General features: G+C 36.2%; 1 protein-coding gene across 1 annotated transcript in view; it reads left to right on the top strand.

Moving 5' to 3' along the window:
- The window catches only part of LOC122806764 (sorting nexin-1-like), a 1,692,021-nt gene extending 1,674,574 nt beyond the window's left edge, over positions 1–17,447 (top strand). The window contains exon 15 of the mRNA XM_044077461.1: positions 17,035–17,447. Within this exon, the coding sequence (XP_043933396.1) occupies positions 17,035–17,085 (51 nt within the window). The 3' untranslated portion in view covers positions 17,086–17,447. The remainder of the gene's footprint in view (positions 1–17,034) is intronic.
- Positions 17,448–19,772: the final 2,325 nt, after the last annotated feature.

The raw sequence follows: 19,772 nt of genomic DNA, 5'->3' as shown, positions 1-19,772 counted from the left end.
TTACAGGTTCAGCCTCCTAGATTTAGCAGAAACTGGCCAACTAAGAATTGGTCCTTTCCAATTACAGACAGACCTCAAAGGGGAAGATACAGACATCCAAGAGGTAGAGGTCAAACACAAGGTCCTTACAGGCCTCGACAATGGGTTGCATCAGGCCAGAAAGAAGGGGAAGACAGGCCCCAACTATATAAAAAACAGCTCCAATGACTTCCCACTACAGCTGCCAAACAAATCCTTCTTGGCAGCCCCCTTGGGAGGAAAACTGGCACTCTTCTACCACAATTGGCAAATGATCACCAAAGACAAATGAGTTCTCAACATTGTATTTTAAGGTTACAGGTTCCACTTTCACACTCTGCCAAGGTTAAAAGGAATGCCAAATCTGCCACCAAATCAATGGGCAGAGGCTCAAAAACAAATTACAGCACTCATGGATGTGAGAGCTATTCAAAAGGTACCATCACAGGAACAAGGACAAGGATTTTACTCAAGACTCTTTCTGGTACCCAGAAAGGACAAAGACTGGAGGCCCATTCTGGATCTTTCATCTCTAAACACTTACCTGGATGTTCCGAAATTCAAAATGTTGACATTACAGCAGTTTCTTCCCATGCTGGGCAAGAAAGCTTGGCTCGTGACTTTGGACGTCAGAGGCATACCTGCATGTCTCTATCAGGCAAAAGTGCACAAGATACCTCAGATTCATAGCTGGTTCAATGCACTACCAATTCTCTGCACTGCCCTTTGGCTTATCTACTGTGCCCAGGGTCTTCACAAAGTGCCTGGCACCAGTAATTGCATTTTGCAGACAGAACGGAATTCAAATTTATCTGTACCTGGGCGACTGCCTGATTCAAGCAGAGAGCAGGGACATTCTTCTGAAGCATCTGGCGTTTGTAAAAAAGTTATTAGGTTGCCTGGGGTACACAGTAAACGAAAAGAAATCAAAGCTAGTGCCCTCGAGATTATATTCCTGGGTGCCAGCTTGAACACAACGGCCCAGATGGCTTATCTCACGCCAGACAAACAAGGCCAACTGACTCAATACTTTCAATTGATGGCAACAAAGACCCAACTCCCTGCAAGAAAAATTCTGCAGGCCTTGGGTTACATGGCATCCTGCATACTACTAATTCCATATGCCAGACTGCATATGAGGAAACTACAATGGTACCTAAAGAATGTATGGTCTCAACACTGTCAAAGTTTGGAAACAGTTATACTACTAATCCCTTGCCTTCAACAGGAGTTTCAATGGTGGGCTCAAGCTTGTCACCTCAACAAGGGACAGCCTTTTACACAAACCCCAGCCAGGCAAACATTGACAACAGATGCATCGGATTACGCCTGGGGAGCACACATGGCAGGCAAATGTATTCAGGGCGTGTGGCCCGTAGAACAAAGACATCTTCACATCAATCAAAAAGAGATGCTAGCTGTACAAAATGTGTTTATAGCTTTCAAGGACCTGCTGCATCCAGGACTACTACTACTACTAAAGACAGACAACACCACAGTTATGTGGTACATAAACAAGCAAGGGGGCACTTACTCCTATGCAGACAAGCTATGACCTTGTGGAACACAGCTATAAACCTTCAAGTTCATCTGCAAGCACAATTCCTGCCAGGAGAGAAAAACACACTGGCAGACGACTTAAGCAGAAACATCATGGATCCCCACGAATGGGAGTTGAATCCACAAATATTCAGAATGATAACACAGAATTGGTGGAGGCCGGACATAGATCTGTTTGCATCCCCAATAAACTGCCAGCTACAAAAATTCTGCACAAGGAGTTACCATCCACAAGCATGGAAAGTGGATGCCCTCTCATTCAGCTAGGCGAACCTACAAGTATACGCTTTCCCACCACTACCTCTCCTGCTAAAGGTACTCCTAAAAGCCAGGCAGGAAGAGCCAAAGATGATCCTGATTGCACCAGACTGACCATGCCAGCACTGGTACCCAATCTTAAGGAGCTTAGCACAAGAACCAGCCTGGATTTTGCCTCAAATCCCACATCTGCTGACTCAGCACAACAAACAAATACTACAGAGCCAGCTAAAGACCTTAAACCTAGCTGCATGGAAGATTCCTTAGTTAAGCAAGCAATGCCGGTCTCCAAAGCTTTTATGGATGTCATTCTGGAGGCCAGAAGGCCTAGTACCAGGAAAGCCTATTCGGATAAATGGAAGAGATTCTGTGCCTGGAACCAAGCTCACAGCCTTGACCCTCTTGTCCCAGACTTTCCTCAGATACTACAATACTTAACTGAGATGCTGGACAAAGGACTCTCCTTCTCATCCATCAAGATCCACGCCTCTGCCATCTCTGCTCATTACAACACGGATCCACCAATTTTCTCTAATCCTCTGTTAAAACAGTACCGTAGAGGGGCTAAAAACATAAGACCGCCCCGTAGAGCACCTACTCCAACTTGGGACCTCAGCTTTGTTTTGGAGAAGCTAACTTTACCTCCTTTTGAGCCAGCCAACACAGCAGAATTAAAATATATCTCTTGGAAAACTGCTCTGCTCCTGGCAATAACATCAGCACGAAGAGTTTCAGAATTACAGGCACTAATGGCAGTGGAACCTTTCCTCATTTTCCACCAGGACAGGGTGTCTTTAAGAACTAACCCTACTTTTATGCCAAAGGTGGTATCCAGTGTGGCTCTAAACCAAACTATTCACCTGCCAACTTTTTATCCTAAACCACAGAATAAAGGGGAGAGACTACTGCACTCTTTGGACATTCACAGGCAGTTACGCTTCTACTTGGACAAAACCAAAGCTTTCAGAAAATCTGAGCAATTATTGGTAGCATATGCTGCAGGAGCACAGGGAAAAGCCATTTCAAAACAGACTATTTCAAAATGGATAGGACATTGTATACGTTTCTGCTACACATACCATGGAAAACCTGTACCTAGCAGCATTAGATCTCACTCCACCAGGGCAACAGCCACTTCAACTGCCTACCTCAGGGGATTACCTATCCCGGATGTTTTGGAAGCAGCAACTTGGAGTTCTGTACATACCTTCACCAAGCATTACCATCTGCATGTATACTCTAAATCCAGAGCTGGCTTCGCCACTGCAGTGCTGCAGGGCCTTATAGCCACCCCTAATGCCTTATAGAACCAGCCACACTTCCTGAGCTTTGGGATTCTACCCAAGTGTAATGACTGCAGCAGTGTAACACGATGAACATAGTACAGTTTTTTAACTTGCCCTCCCTCCTTTCCCTCTTACTGGCTGGTACTTGCCTATGTCTTCTACCCTTACTACTTATGGGGAGTACTTGCTGGTAGCTGTAAGTTGTTTTTTACTTTTCTTATGTATGTTTTATTAGCAATTGGAATTGCCTACCTATTTAGAGGCACCTGACATCTGGGGCAAGAAAAACTGAAGAAAATGGCATCTGCTGCATCTTATATACCCCTGTCGCATTGACGTCAGGGAGGAGGCGACAGCAACTGACGCCGGACCAAGACTTTGGAACTCAGGCCAACTGGGGAACCGCCTGACGGCAGGATAACCCAAGTGTAATGACTGCAGCAGTGTATACACTCGAACATCTACACTTATGGTAGGTACAAAACTGTACTTTTTGCTTGAAGGTCTAATGCAGAAACCCTTTGAACCATCAGATAATTCTGATTAATAATTCCTACCATGGAGAACAGTTTTATTTGGTAGCCGTTACATCTGCAAAGAGAATATCTGAACTCCAGGCTCTTTTTTCAAGAACTCCTTGCATCATTTTTCATAAGGATACTGTTTCCTTACAGACTAAGCCTTCCTTCTTACCTAAAGTGGCTTCTGAAAATAACATTAATCAATCTATTCACTTACCAGTTTTCTTTCCAAATTTTTCAAATAAAGGAGAGTGCTTGTTGCATCTCCTTGCTCTGCACAGACAACTACATTTTTATCTTCACAGGAGAAAACAAATTAGAAAATCTGATTAACTCTTGTCTTTTTTTCGTCAAAATACGTTGGTTGTCCAGTCTCTAAAACCACTTTAGCCAAATGGATAACAGACTATTTCTTGGATTATATTCTCAGAAAGGCAGATCATTACCTAAAGCTCATTCAGCCAGATCCATGGCCACATCATCTGCTTTTTGGTGAAGAACATCTATTGATGATGATTGTGCTGCAGCTACATGGTCCAGTGCTCATACTTTTGTTTCTCATTACAAATTGGATATCATTTCTAGAAACAGAGCTGCTTTTGGTTTGGCAGTACTCCAGAATGTACTTCCATGAGGGCCACCGAAGATCACTGTAGCTGGGAACTGTGTTCCATACATTGAGGAAGAATGGCAAGGACAACATCAGATTTAAAAGTTATGTACTTTCCGTAACTAGGCATCTGTGTTGTCGATTTTCATTCTTCTGCAGCTTCCCTCTAATCCATCCCCCATCCTTTCTGGAGAGACTTGTTGGACTATTTCGAACCTACAGCTTTGGGTTTGAGCCCTGCATTTTTCTGTCATTCTATACCTGTTTTGTTTAACTATAGGGATATTTTTCTTAAACACTGTCTTAGGCATTGGGGATGGAATAGGTCATTGTGGGTAGAGAGAGGAGCTCAAGAGTTGGATCCAAAGTCTGGAATATATGGCTGAGTCGAATCAGACTCCTAGGTTGAGGAGGAATAAAAATTAACAACACAGATGCCTAGTTGTAGTAAATACATAACTTTTAATTCATACCAATCCCTCTCCTTCTGACAAGGATGGGAAATGGCCTTTTGATAAGTCTGGGGGGAAAGTGTATGCTTCTGCAACTTTAATTTTTAGAATTCTCATTTGTTAGGCTCATATGTTAGTTTGTTCTGGCTAATTGGGACTGTATGAGGAATGTTTTGGCATCATTTTCTGTGCGAAGTCTGCTGTGTACAATTTGGTTTCTTCTGTTTCCCAAGTCACTACTCATTGCTTGAAATATGCCTATAATTTTGTTGATACCACTTCCAGTGCTAATAACACAGGAAGAATTTTGAGGTTTATCCGGCTGCATTTGTAGAACCTTCCAAAGGATGTAAACAGTGAAGTTTTGATTTCTCTCTTGAATAGAGAGCTAGTTTTTTGGACTTTCTGCTGTAGAGGTCATCATAAAATGTTAGAGCTGATGCCAGGAATCTCTAAGATATTTCCGCCCAGCTTTTGTAAGTTTTCCAGGGATTTCTTAGCTCCTTCATCTAACTTTAGCAAAAAGCAAAGTAAACAGTCCCAGCAAAATGCTAAGCATGTTTAAAAAACAGTGATATGGGGGTTTCAAAACAAAAAAAATAGCAATCTCCTAGAACAAAAGACCGTCTATGAATGATCTCCTCACCTCCCACCTTGGCAGTCCTTTCATCTTCCCAGAAAGTCTGAGCGTCCATTTCTCTCTCCTGCAACAGATTGATCACACTCAGGACCCATCTGTCTAAAGCAATCAAAACTGCAGATGACAATGGGAGGCTGTCTGTACTTTGCTGAGATTCCTCCTCATCCACAAGACCAAACTCTTATCTTCCCTCCTGGTCTTATAGCATATGTTGTCTCAGGGATAAAGAAAGCTGTTCCTCCTCTGTTAGAAGGAAGATTTTTTTCAAGGACCTTCCTAGTGCCAAAGAAAGAAAATTCTTGGAGAATAGTTCTGGACCTTTCCTTCTTGAACCAGTTTGTGATAGAGACCAAGTTCACAATGCTGTCACTTTATAACTAATTACAACTTCTTCCTTATACAGATTACTTTTTCTTTTGTATGAATTACTTAGTTGGCCCTAGATTTAGAACATGCATATAATACCATTCCTATTCATCCACATTTCAGGTGTTTCTTAAGATTTTGTATGTCTGCATCATGTCAGTTATTTGCTGTACCTTTTGGGTTACCCACTGCTCAGAGTGTTCAAAGTGTCTATCTCCTGTGATAACCCACAAAAGACTGCAGGGTATCTACAGTTTACTTACTTAGATGGCTTGCTTGTCTTTGCAGATCTTTTTAAGAGTATCCGGAATCTCTTGGTTACTGGATCTCCTCACAAACTGGCATCCTAAGAAAACATTCAGAAGTCTTTACTGACTCCTCCTCACAGTATTGTTTTTCTGTGGTGTTTGCTGGGACACTTCAGCACAAAGAGCTTTTCTTTCACAGGAAAAAAAATGGATGTATAGTTAATCTCTCTGTTTTTTCAGTCAGACTTCTGTCTCAGCAAGGGAGTTTCTCAGGATTCCTGGTGTCATATCATTCTTAATTTTAATGATACCTCTTGCAAATCTCCACATACAAAAGATGCAGTGTTGTCTGAAATTTATTATGGTGTCAGCATCAACACCTGTTGACTCTTCAAATTCTAGCTTTAGGATTTATAAAACAGGAGATTGTCTGGTGGAGACACCAAATTTCTCAGAATCCAGGTCTCCCATCCTATCCTACTACAGTGCAGTCGCAACCAACACCTCAAACTTTGTTAGGGAGCAGTATCAATTGACATAAAAGTACATGGTCTTTTGAACAGAAAAGACGGTCCAAAACACACAAACATGAAACACGTTAGCTCTTACCAAAAAAAAAAAAACTCAACTCACTGAATTATCTGTGGTCCATGGGATCTTTTCATGTGTTTGTAGATGGCAAACATTGATGTAGTACATAAACAAGGGAGAACCAGATCTTGCCTCGTGTGCAGATTAGCCATGTTAGCACAGAATATAGCGTTTCAGCACAATCTCATTCTACAAGCATCTCACATCCCATCAGAGCAGAACTGTGTAGGAAGACATACTGAGCAGTATCGGATCAGGCCCTCACAAATGGAAACTGAATCAGGAGGTCTTCCAAGATTTGATCAATCTGTGGGGAACAACTCAAGCAGATTTTTTTTGCCTTCTGTTTTAACAGTCAGCTGGCAAAACTCTGTTACAGGACTCCATGCAAGAAGTCATGGAAGACAGAAGCCCTTTATTTTTCTTGGACAACAGTGTTCTTGCATGCTTCTCCCTTCTCTACTTATTTCCAGGATACTTCTGAAGAATCAGAAAGGTTCTCCTGGGGGGGCGTGGTCAAGGATGAACACAGGATAGCAGCAGATTTCTTCAGCTCCACCAATTTCACTACACTGACAGGAATTAATTACTTAAAAAATTAATTTCTTAATTTCTTTCCAAATATGTTTGTTTTATATATTTCTTGAACTATATCTAAAAAAGAAAGGAAATTCTAACAATATTCCTGTCAGAAATCACTTTGGAAATTTTCCTGTCAGTTTCTCTGTGTGAAATGAGTTCCAGTAAGACAATTTCTCAAGGCTACAGCATCAAGAAAGAACTTCAGTCTCTGATAACTACAATCCAGCAACTTACTGCCAAGATGGATAAACTGGATACTAAAATTGATACCTTCATAGAAAAAACTACAAAACAAATAGACTTGTTACATATAGACTTGCAACAACAGAAGATCCAGATTGCAGGCATAGAAGAGGCAGTAAATGACATGGAAAATAGAATCCAAGAAGAGGAAATCAACACTGAGTTTTTGCTGAAACAAAATACACATCTACAAACAAAGCTTGATGACCTGGAAAATAGATCTAGGCGCAATAACATTAGGATTTTTGGACTGCCAGAAAATATTGAAGGTAACAATATTACTTCTTTTTTAACAGCATGGCTCCCTAAAACTTTTGACTTACCAGAAGCATTCTCCTTTGGTATCGAAAGAGCCCATAGATCTATAGCTAATACTAACTCTAACAAAAAGTATCCTAGGTCAGTTATAGTTAGATTTCTATCATCTTCTGATAAAGAGATGATTCTTAAATCTGCTTGGGCTAAAGCTCCTGTTAAAGTTAATGAGACAACTGTGCATTTTGATAATGACTATTCTTCCTTGGTAATAACTAAAAGAAAAGTCTTTCTGCCATTAATAAAGGAGCTTAAAAAAGCACAGTTTAAAACCTACCTTCTGTTTCCTGCCAAGCTAAAAATCTTCCTTCCTGATGGTCCTAAAATTTTTGATGACTTAGACTCTGCATTGCTGTTTATCAAAAAAAAATAAGATTCTGGATAAAATAGAGGAAATGGAATGGGCTAGTCCTTCATTAAAGAGGTTGGCAACTGAAACTTCGTGGAAGACTTCAGAGAAGAAGAAGAGACTAAAAAACAAATGACATGTATTTTTTTTTTTCTCTCTCTTTCTTTAATTTTCTTCATTATTAATCTTTTTAAATATAGTTTCTGCATTTTCAGAAAGCCACAAATATTCTGAAAAAGATTTAATCAAAGTTATTTTCTGTGTACAAAGAGCTGTTTTGTCTCATATTCAGTCAAGATATCTGAGGAACTAATAACAAGCTATCATTCAATATGTTTCTCTTTCTGACAGAGAATTCAGGTCAGTAACTTGATACTTTCTTTTTTTTTTTTCTTTCTCTCTCTTCTCTTCTTTTTTATTTTTTTTTTAAAACAATAACATTCTACTTAGATTATGCAGTGGGTGAGTGGTGGGGGAGGGCAGGGAGAGAAATGTGATGAGAATATGATAAATGGAATGATAATTTATTTATTCCTTGTAAAAAGTTTATATGCTGTTTAAATGCTATTGCTAATTATACTTTCTTGATTATATTGCTTATGCTTATTCACAAATAATATGTCATGCTTTAATTAATAATAATTAGAACTAAATAATAGTAAATAGTATGTTTTATTTCCATCTTTATTAATATAAACAGCAAATAATATTCCACTGTAAATACTTTTTATAGCTTCCTTTTACATTTTTTTATCTTTGCTTTGCTCTCTCTTATTTCCTACTTTCTCTTTTTCTTTGTTCTTTCTCTTTATTCTCTTTCATATTAATATATTGACATTTTTTTGATCATGCAGGTATAGTAAATAATAAGATTTGTATAAAAATTGAATTGGGGCAAAAATAATCTGTTCTATCACATATTAATAACTTTGGGCTTAGTTTCACTTTCATAGAGGCTATAATAACTTGTAAAATGCTTCGCGAAGGTTTTGCTATGTTTAGCTTCACTTATACTGTTAAATGAATGTCAGTCACTTGTTTTTAACAAAATTCCTGCCAAAATCTGAAGGGAGACAATTTGGGATGTGGGTTACCTCGTGAACAGTGTCCTCGAGTTGTTTTAAAAGCTTCAAGACTCAGAAGTCACGCAGAGAAGCTGAAAGCAGTCAATTTGAACTTTGACCCCAGAATTCACACTGACACATCGCAGATTCATGAAGAACACTCAACCAGGAAATAGAACTGCTGCATATGCGACTCTGCGATGGAAAATGAACTCTTTATCATTTAAATGTGAGTTATTTCATATAATTACTTAGTTATTTGTTATAATTTATAAAATACGTAAGTTATAATGATTTTAAATGATGAAGTTTCTCATAGTAAGTAAATGTGATTTTTTAGAAGGCATAGTAAGTGAAACATTTATAGAAGTGTTTTTGAAAGTTTACTTGACTGCAGCATATTAATGTATGTAAAAAACTTATGATTTAAATATATACACTGCTATGTTTCATTTGATTTAAATGATTGACAAGCATAAATAACTTTGACTCTATTCTGGAAGAAGCTGTCATCTGCCATATTTTAAAGCAGCAGTTTCGATATACAAAATACAGATGGCTTTCTTCACAATAAAGCAAGTGTTTTTGAGAACTTGCTTAACTATGCAGTATGATTTATAGCAATACCTATAAATATAATATTTTATTATACTGACAATAATATGTATGAGAAAAAAGCTCTGATACAAGTAATTTAAAGTCTTTTGGAAGCTGTTAACTGCATTTACATGACAGAGTATAAATACATCTTAATATATGTAATGTCTGAACCATATTAGCCAAAGTTATTGATCTAATTGAACATTAGAACTTATTTTTACAAACTTTGAATAAATTAATGTGTAGATATGCCCTTCCTTTTTTTTTTTTTTTTTTTTCCTTTTCTCTTTCTCTCTCTTCCTCTCTCACGTCTTTTGTTTCTTTCTCTCTTCTTGGTTCCTAATATCAAGTTTATTTGAATGCTATTTGAATATTAATATATTCTATTAAATAGATGTATATAGTAGTATGAATAGTTTTTTTTTAAAAAAAGAGTTTCTCTTAGTATATATGATGCTATCTTATCAAATGTGTAGTTTTGTCTTACCAGATAATCTAATTGAAAGTTGTTAATTTAAGTTAAATATAATAAATATTAAATTGATAAGGTGGCAGCTGAGGTACTGCTGCTTATGGTAGGGGGTTAACTTGAGTAGTATGCACTACTCTAAGTTGGGGTTTTTTAACTCCAGGCTGGGTGCAAGGTTTAATCCTTACATTATTTTCTCTTGTTTACTGTTGTATGTATATAGTTTTGACATCCACAATACACTTTGTAAGCTCATTGTCACTACAAACAAAATTAAATCTTATACAAAATCCCATAAGAAACTCAATAAATACAGCTATATCTAAAGGTACACCTAAAGGAGGAGATATAACATTACTTATGTTGTTAATTGTTATTTTAATCATAAGTTTTCTATGTTTTAAAATTGCCAAATGACTTCTCTAAAAGGAATTTCTTTAAACTTTAATGGATTGAATAATCCGTGTAAAAGGGCAAGCTTAATAAGATACATTAATTTACATAAGGCCAACTTAGTCTTTCTACAAGAAACACATCTCTTGAAAAAAGATATTGATAAACTAGCCACAAACAAATATACAGTATTTGTTAGTTCAGAGCACACTCAGAAAAAAAGAGGAGTGGCTGTTTTATGGAATAAAAGTATGCCCATTCCTAAAACTGTTAAGTCTTATCAAGATGATAAAAGAATGTTTTGTATGGTTACAATACAAATTAATGGGAAGACTTATACATTAATCAATATATATTGGATACCTGGAATTGGTATTAATACAGTGAAATACCATCTTGATAAGATCATATCATTCTCTATAGGAGATATTATTTTAGCTGGTGACTTTAATTGTATACTACATGAAAATGACACTACCACTATAGGAAAAAGGAAAATTACATCTAATGCAAAACATTTAAAGGATTTTGCTAATTCTTATCATTTAAATGATATTAATAATCAGATAGATTCAAAGTCATTACCATATACATTTTTTTCTAACAGATACAAAACTTATTCAAAAATAGATGGTCTTTATTTCTAACCAGATGGTAACAGAATTAATTAACTCTAAAATCATTTCATGTCCTATATCTGATCATAATTCAATTGTTTTTGAGTTTATGATAATACTTACAATATTCAGATCAAAAGGATACCAGCATACTTAACTCAATTAAAAGACTATAAAGAATATATACTTTCAGAAGTACATTTTCTAGATATAAATAATACTCCTGAAGTCTCCATTGTTTGTTTGGGATGCTTTAAAATCATATCTATATGGACAAAGTATCAGATGGTATAATAATAAAAGGAAATCTTGGGATAAGGAATTGTTAGATATTCAAAGTAAACTAGATTCTTATAAACATAATAATAAAGAAAATATTATGGATAAGAAGATCATTGAAGAAATAAACTAAATGAGAAATACGAAGAAATTTTAACTCATAAAGTTAAAATAACTTTAGAGAAATACAAGTTTTTGTCTTACTCAATAAGCCCCAAATACTTACATAGACTTAAAAACAAAACAAAAAGGTTGAATAAGCAAAGACTTAAAAACAAAACAAAAAGGTTGAATAAGCAAAATCATATCAAAGAAATCTTTTCTCTAAGGAAAAAGAAGAATGTTTCTAGTCTACCAGAAATACTAGATGAATTTAGAAATCACTTTCACAAAATTAATCATAATAATGTTAACATGGAACCTAAAGATAAAATAAGGGAATTTATAACCACAAACATGAATAAAAAACTTAATAAACAACAGATTAAACTATTGGATAAAAGTATTTCATATACAGAGGTTGTTACACAAATAAACAAGCTTAAATCAAACAAAGCACCAGGTAATGATGGTATTATACCAGAGAGATATATAAAATCCTTCCTAAAAGTATACTCATTAATACATAAGGTTTTTATTTTGGCCCAAAATGAGCTAATAACCCCCCCCCATCTTGGCTATATACATTTATTTCGCCAATCTTAAAACCCAATAAAGAACCAACTAGATGTACTTCATATCGGCCCATCTCACTACTTAATGTTGATTATAAAATGTTTGAGTATTTTTGCTGATAGATTGAAAACAATCATCCCTGGCATTATAGATGTAGATCAGACAGGCTTCATTGTAAATAGAAATACTTTTGATAATATAAGGAGAACTCTAACATTAATTGATTTTGCAAATAGGAAAAAGAAAGATTTAACTCTTATTAGTCTTGATATAAGCTCAGCATTTGATTCAGTAAGTTGGGACTACTTGTTTACCTTACTGAAATGCATAAACTTCTCAGAAGCATTTGTAAATCTAATTGAGCATTTATATAAAGGAACATTGGCTTATATTAAGATAGGAACATATATCTCACAAAAAATACCAATTTTTAAAGGTACAAAACAAGGGTGTCCACTCTCTCCACTATTATTCACTTTAATAATGGAGCCTTGGGTTAATTTGATCAGAAACAGTACTGACATAGAGGGATTTGAAATAGATGAAAATACGACATCTAAAATTCAACTCTTTGCAGATGATGTTCTAATTACATCAGCAGGATCTATTTCTTCTATGCAGTCTCTGTTTGATAAAATGATAAATTTTAAAAGTATTTCTGGTTTAATATTCAATGAAGAAAAAACTAAAATATTACCTACATTTACACGAAAAAATGTTCTCATTAATGATTTTACTAAATATGTACCCAATTCAGGTCAGATAACTTATTTAGGTATAATATTATCTAAGGATATTAAATCTATTATACATAATAATTATAATACCTGTCTTCTTAATATACAAAATCTCTTTAATACCTGGAATAATATGTTTTTTACTATGGAAGAGAGACTTACAATTATTAAAATGATAATTTTCCCCAAGATGATATACTTAATACAATCAATAATACTTCCACCTACAAAAATAATTATCAAAAAATTGAATACACTAATGTTAAATTTCCTATGGGCACCTAATAGACCTAGGATTGCTTTAAAGAAACATACTAATAGTTGGTCTCAAGGGGGTATTTCTTTTCCAGACTTCAATTTATATACTATCTCTTCTATTATAAAAGTTATTACTCTATTAATCGATCAGTCATATGTTGCAAAATGGAAAGATTACTGGGAGATAATTAGTATTCACTTCATGAAAATTTCCTTAACACATAAAAATATAATTGTAAATAATTCCATGTTATGGTTACTAAAAGAATTTTGCACTTCACCTATTACACCTAAACATATAGTTAGTTACCCATTAAACATTATTGTTAGCTATAGTAACTTTATATTCATGCATCCTAAATATAAAGAATGGAATTTTATTATATTCCCTATAATGTATACTCGGGGTATGCTTTTGTCATCCACTTCTGAAGAAACTCATTTAACTACAGATAATGATCTAAAGTACTGGTATCAGTTGATATCTGATAAAGTTAAAAATCTAGATTTCTTAAAACAAGAATTTGATCTAAGAGAAACTTGCTGGTTAGAGGTTCAGACCTTTAAACAACATCTCATTGATAAAATAGATCTAATGTCTATAACAGTTAAAGAATCTGTCCCAACATTGATTGATTACTTGATATTAAATTTACAACATAAGGTTTCTGATAAAGGTAAGCTTTCATACATACATAAAATTATCAGACAAGAAACTTTTTACAGTGTAGATACCTACTGGAATTATTTCATTTCCATTAATGGTGATCCACCAAATCAACAAGATAAACAATATATATTGGAATCTGCCTATAAAACTACGTCTTCCATTATCTGGAGACTTTTTACATGGAAATTTTTACATAGATCCTTTTATACACCTTTGATGATGAATAAAATAAATAATAAAGATAATCTATGTAAAAGATGTAATGTAGAAATTAATGCAGACTGGGCTCATGTTTTATGACCGTATAAAATTGAAAGAATATTGGAAGTCAATTAATGAATTTTTGCAGGCTCTTTTTACAGATAATTTTATTATTTCTAAATCTCTTATATTATTTAACACACCTGTACCTCAAAGTGTTAAAAAGGTTAAGCTTCCCTTGTTATGGTCTATCCTAGCAGTGGCTAGAAAAATAATAACTAGAAATTGGATTTCAGATACACCTCCTTCGTTTAATGAATTTAAAAATGTTATGAATATAGTGTGCCATATGGAATTGAATACGGTGAAGTTAAGAACTACTAGAAAAACGTCTTATTATATTGTATGGGATAATTTACAAAACTTGTTAAACAGATCTTAACTTCAATAACATGGTATTTTAGTTTAAATCAATTGATCTGATTGTAGTGGATGTCTTTGTAAATACTTTGGTTGTTTTGTTGAATGTTATAATCATATCTATTTAATCACTTGTATAAAATTGTTATGATATTTTCTTGTATGTTAAAAACAATAAACTTGTTTTAAAAAAAAAAGAAAGGTTCTCCTAAGATCACTGAGGTGACCTGCTTCTGGCCTGGGCAACAGGGGCAATTATTACAAACTTCCTCACAGACTGGATTTACTCACACAAGATTGGGGAATATGATACATCCCAAACCCAAACAATTGCCTTTAAGGTATCTTTTTCCCTGAGCACATCCAGCAGGTATTGAAGTCAAGAAAGCCTGCTATTAGAAAATCGTACATTAGCAAATGGAAAAGGTTTTCTAGTTGATGTCAACTGAATAGCCAGCACCCACTTTGGGCTAGTGTTTCACTTGTTTTTACAGTGTTTGTGTGAATTACCATCCTATGGACCTGTTTTACTTTTCTTTCAAGGTTCATTTAGCAGCCATTTCAGCATGTCTGCCTATGGATGCCCCTCTTTCAATGCAGTTTAATGTGAAAATGTTTTTAAAATGGGTTCTGCATAAGAAGCCTCCTAGAAAATTAGTGGCTCCTCCATGAGATCTTAATTTTGTTAGAAAAACCTAAAACTTGCTCCATTAATCCATCTCCTCAGGCTAGCATGAGATTATTGACATGAAAAACAGTTTTGCTCTTATTGCAGAAATAGGAGCAATGAGTATCTGAGTTGCAAGCTCTTGTGGTGAGTCAGTTTTATCTCATTTTCCACAAGGATAAGGTTTCCTTGAAAACTAATCCTCCTTTTATACCTGAAGTGATGTCAGAGTTGAACCTAAACCAATATGTCCATATTCCTATCTTCTTTCTGCAACTTAAAAATGAGGGAGAAGGGATACTTCATACCGTGGATCTCCACAGACAGCACTGGTGCTATGTTGACAGAAAAAGAAAATGTCAGAACTTCTGATTGTTAATTTCTTGTGAAGGTAAGAGGAAAGGACAGCCTGAGTCAAAGCAGACTATTTGCAAATAGTTGTCTCAAGCGATTACTTTTTGTTATTCCCACCACAAAATAAATCTCTTCCAGGCAGGTTCAGTGGGTGCTGTACCAAGAGCCTATTCTTCATTTATAGCTTTTTGGAAAGGTTGGTTTGTACAAATATTTTAGTAGGCAGCAACCTTGGTCCTCTGAGTACTTTACAAAGCACTGTAAAGTAGGTTCCTTATCCATGTCTAGGACAGAATTTGCTCGTACCATTCTCCAGGGGGCTCCTGGATGCTGTTCCTTTCTCCTCCCATTTCTTCTAAGTTATAGTAATCTACACATATAGCTAAGGCTACCGCAGCAGTAATCATAATGATGAACATAGCACAGTTGTGGAAGTAAACTTAACATAAAAGTAAACGTTTGCGTAATCACTGTTGCATTAACCATTCCATCTCTCTTTTTTTTTTTTTTTTAGCAGGTTGTGGACATATTTCTTTTCCTAGCATTGTCCTTTCAGGGCTTTAGCTTCCCTCTTTCTGTTAACATGAAAGTGCTGAAAGGCCTGACATCCAAACCTTGAGCTTGTCAGCTCAGCTCGTGCTAACAGTTTGGGAGCATGGGATGTACCTTGAAGATTTGCAAGCTGTCAGATGTTACATCCTTAGCAGGATGTAATCCATAAACTTTTAGACTACTGCAGCAGTGATCATTTGAACATCTGCTGTTTAGTAAGTTGACTTACACAGCTGTTTTTTTCTGATTCTCGTAATAATAGTCTAGCAGACAGTCTTGTAATTATGACGATTTTTTAAGGAGGTGAATATGGTGCGTTACGAGTGTTTTATAAATTGACTTTGTTTTCTTGTATCTTTTTGTGTTATTATTTGTGTGTTTAGTTGCTAGTGACTGGAATACATTAAGGAACACTAATGTTTCATGCCAGTGAGGTATTTGTATAGCTCATTGTCTGCCATCAGGAACTGCAGCAGTTTAAAAATATTGGTAAGTTAAAAAGCTTCTGTATCATAAGTCATTTTTCACTATGTAAGCGTAAAGAACATGCTGTACTAAATATCTCCTCGAACCAGCCTCTTGCTGTCTGCAGTGACATGAGGTATTTTCTGAGAACATGGCAACTACCGCAGTTGTTGGTACAGGTTCTTATGGTGGTGAAGGTGATAGTGGTGGGGAGTTGCATGAGACAGGCTGATAGGGATTTGGTGATAGTGATGCTTCAGGTGCAGAACATTTTTCCGGAAGCTTACAGATTTGCACCTGAGTGAGCCTGTGTGAGAGAGTGCTGAGATCACCATCTTAGTTCAAACGGTCACATAGTAGCAAAGCAGTACTTTCATTGTTGCCATCAAAAGAGTAGACTATGCTTGCAGGTATGGAGTGTATCCAGAATTTTTTTTTTCATTTGGAAAATTTCATTTTGCACATAGATATGCTTAATTGAAGTTGCAAAAGATAATGTAATTCCAGTGTTATCAGTGCTAACTTTATGTAACAGTGCATTAAGTTAATATATGTGTGTTCTTTGCTATTACAGCTTATAAAGTACTGGGAAGCATTCCTACCGGAAGCTAAGGCCATTGCCTGAAGGTGGACCAAGACATTGTACATTTGAAAACGTATTACATATTCCTTTTATATGGTATACCTCTCGCCATTTAAACTGCATGGACTGTCACAGCACAAAGGGAAAAGGATAGAGATTTTAAGTGGCAAGAGAAAAACAGACAAAAGTAGTACTTAACTGCATTTCATCAATTAGCTCTTGTATTAACAATGTATATTTTTCATTTACCTTCAATATATATTTTCTTAAAAAAAATTAAAAAGTTTATCTGCTTTATTGAAAATGCTAAATAGGGTATGGGTTTTAATGTCCAGACACTGTACTGTGATACAGTGCTGAATAGTGCCACAGATTTTTGTGTAATAAATGCTATTTAAAATAAAGCATGATTTTGTCAGTCTTGTCTTGTCAGACGTTGAAAGTACATTGTGAGACATAGGGCGATATTAATAGTCATTGCACTTTTGCTTAGTAAGCGTTTGCACAGTCTGCACCTAAGTGCAGCTTTGTCACAGTTTATAGATGGCAGCTGCCCTTAGATGCAGCCAATTTAGCCAGCTTGTTGAAATCTTATTCAAGTGAGATTGTAATGACGTACATGAGGAATGCCTGAAATTTGTGTGATAGTCTGAAGTAAATTAGTTGTTTTCCTGCCTGCTTGTGATTCATAGTCCATATTTATGTGCTTTTATGCTGTGCAATTGTGCTTTACAAAAGGCGGTTGTGCATCTACCTTGCAGTTGGCAAATATGCTCACTATAGCTGCCAGCCTTACTGTTTCCTGGTGTGAGCTGCTTGTCTTGGCCATACTAAAACTGCCGGCACCCTGCAGTGTTGTCTGGCAGAGAAGGCACTTTTGTAGGAAATGACTGACCATTTTAAATTTGCTGACCAAGAAATTCTTTATAGATTGAGTGGACATAGATATGGTAAGAACTTTACTGAGTTTATATTGCCTACATTGAGGACTGGGGGGATGCATGATCTTATGTATACCTGTTCACACCATGGTATGAATAGCCCTCCCTATACTTGCCCAGTGGGGCCTTTCAGAGACAAACTGTGGGGACACTTTGGGTATTTCTTAGACTTCTACCTTGATACTTCAGCATTTCTTTGACATACTGTTTGCACTTGTGGATCAGCATTCTTATCTGCTAGTGTTGCCTCAGGACAGAGCCAGAAAGTTTTTTCGATGGAATGGCGTGAGTTACTGAAGTGCTTGGTGCAGTAGATTACATCCATGTTGTTAGGGTCTCATCTGGACCACAGGGAAATGGTAATGAAGCAGGAAAAGCTACCATTCCATCAACTGCCATGTAGCACATGATGCATGGTGGTGCATCACTAGGGTGTTGGTCCCGCATCTTGGTAGTGCCTATGATTTTAACATCTGGCACACAACCTCTTCCTGCATGGTAGGACCATGGTCACCTTATTGGTAACTACAAAGTTTTCCTCCTCTTAATAATTTCTGTAAGTATGCTTTGAAAATTGTGTTGTTTAGGACTAACTCCCCATTCTTTTGTAATGCCCCCCCCCACACCTTTTTTTCTTTTCCCAGTGATACAGGCTTACCCATATGAACCTTGGCTGATGACACCAGTCGCTAACCCTTGGGGATCTGCTGAGTAACACTTCAACACTACCTTGTCCTGTTTCCATCGTCTGGATGAATCCAGTGGTGCCCTTCAGTATGATCCTACTACTACATGCAGGATGTTTACCATGTATTGCGTTCTTCAGGACATGATCATACGTTACTCTGAGGATCAAGTGGTCATAATGGCAGTTCAGCTCCCACTATCATTCTTTCCACCAGTGTTGTTTGCCAGCTGGCAGCAGTAGCATTGAACCCCATGTGGAGACTTGTGCATGATGCATGGCTGTTCAGTCAGCGGCATCGTCTAGTCTGCGCTGTGGGCCATAACATTCATTTAGTGATACCTTTAGTAACAAATAAAAAGTCACAAAAATACTTGATGTATGCAGTTTACCTGTGGGTTGTACTTTGCTTTGTGATCCATGGCCTAATGCCACTGTACATCACACATTTTTGTCCTGAAAAAAATATTTTATTTTTCCCCATAGAATTAGTTGTTTGCATTTGTTTTTGTTTGTTGGTATTGCATCTTCACTCTTGAATATAATTGTCAGCTGCATCCTGTACTGTTAATGATGAAGCTTTAAAGAAAACTGTCTGAGAAGAGAATTGTTTGCTTTCTTGCTTTATATGTTTTCTTAAATTGCACAAAATTCTGTTCATATGAACTTATGCAGAAGTAGTTTTCATGAGTATCAGTGATGGGGTAAGGTTATGCATTACCTCACAGTGCAGGTGGGATTGCAGGTAGTAACTAAAAGAATGTCTATTGCAGCATTTAAAGTTGCACATTTCCTCTTGATCATGATGAGTTCACTGCTACATAAAAGGAAAGTTGTGTTAGTTTTTTTCTAGGTTCTGCTCTCTCTCTTTTCAGGTATGACAAAGAAATGTATTTTTCTGCAGGGTGACTTTTGGGTGAGTACTTATGCTTTGCTTTACTTAAGATTGATTTCAGCATCAGTTATAAAGCCTACTGCAAGCATACTGTTGGCTATTGCTGTGTGGTGCATGATCACATTAAACTACACATCAATATAATCACTTCAGTTATGAAAGCAAGTGCTGACGGTCAAGTGGCGACAGTGCTAGTTCCACTGTTAGG

Source organism: Protopterus annectens, chromosome 7.part0 (assembly GCF_019279795.1).
Source record: "Protopterus annectens isolate FY-2018-M chromosome 7.part0, PAN1.0, whole genome shotgun sequence".
NCBI classification, from domain to species: Eukaryota; Metazoa; Chordata; order Ceratodontiformes; family Protopteridae; genus Protopterus; species Protopterus annectens.
Note: the sequence above shows the minus strand (reverse complement) of the source record. Positions and strands in the feature narration are given on the sequence as shown.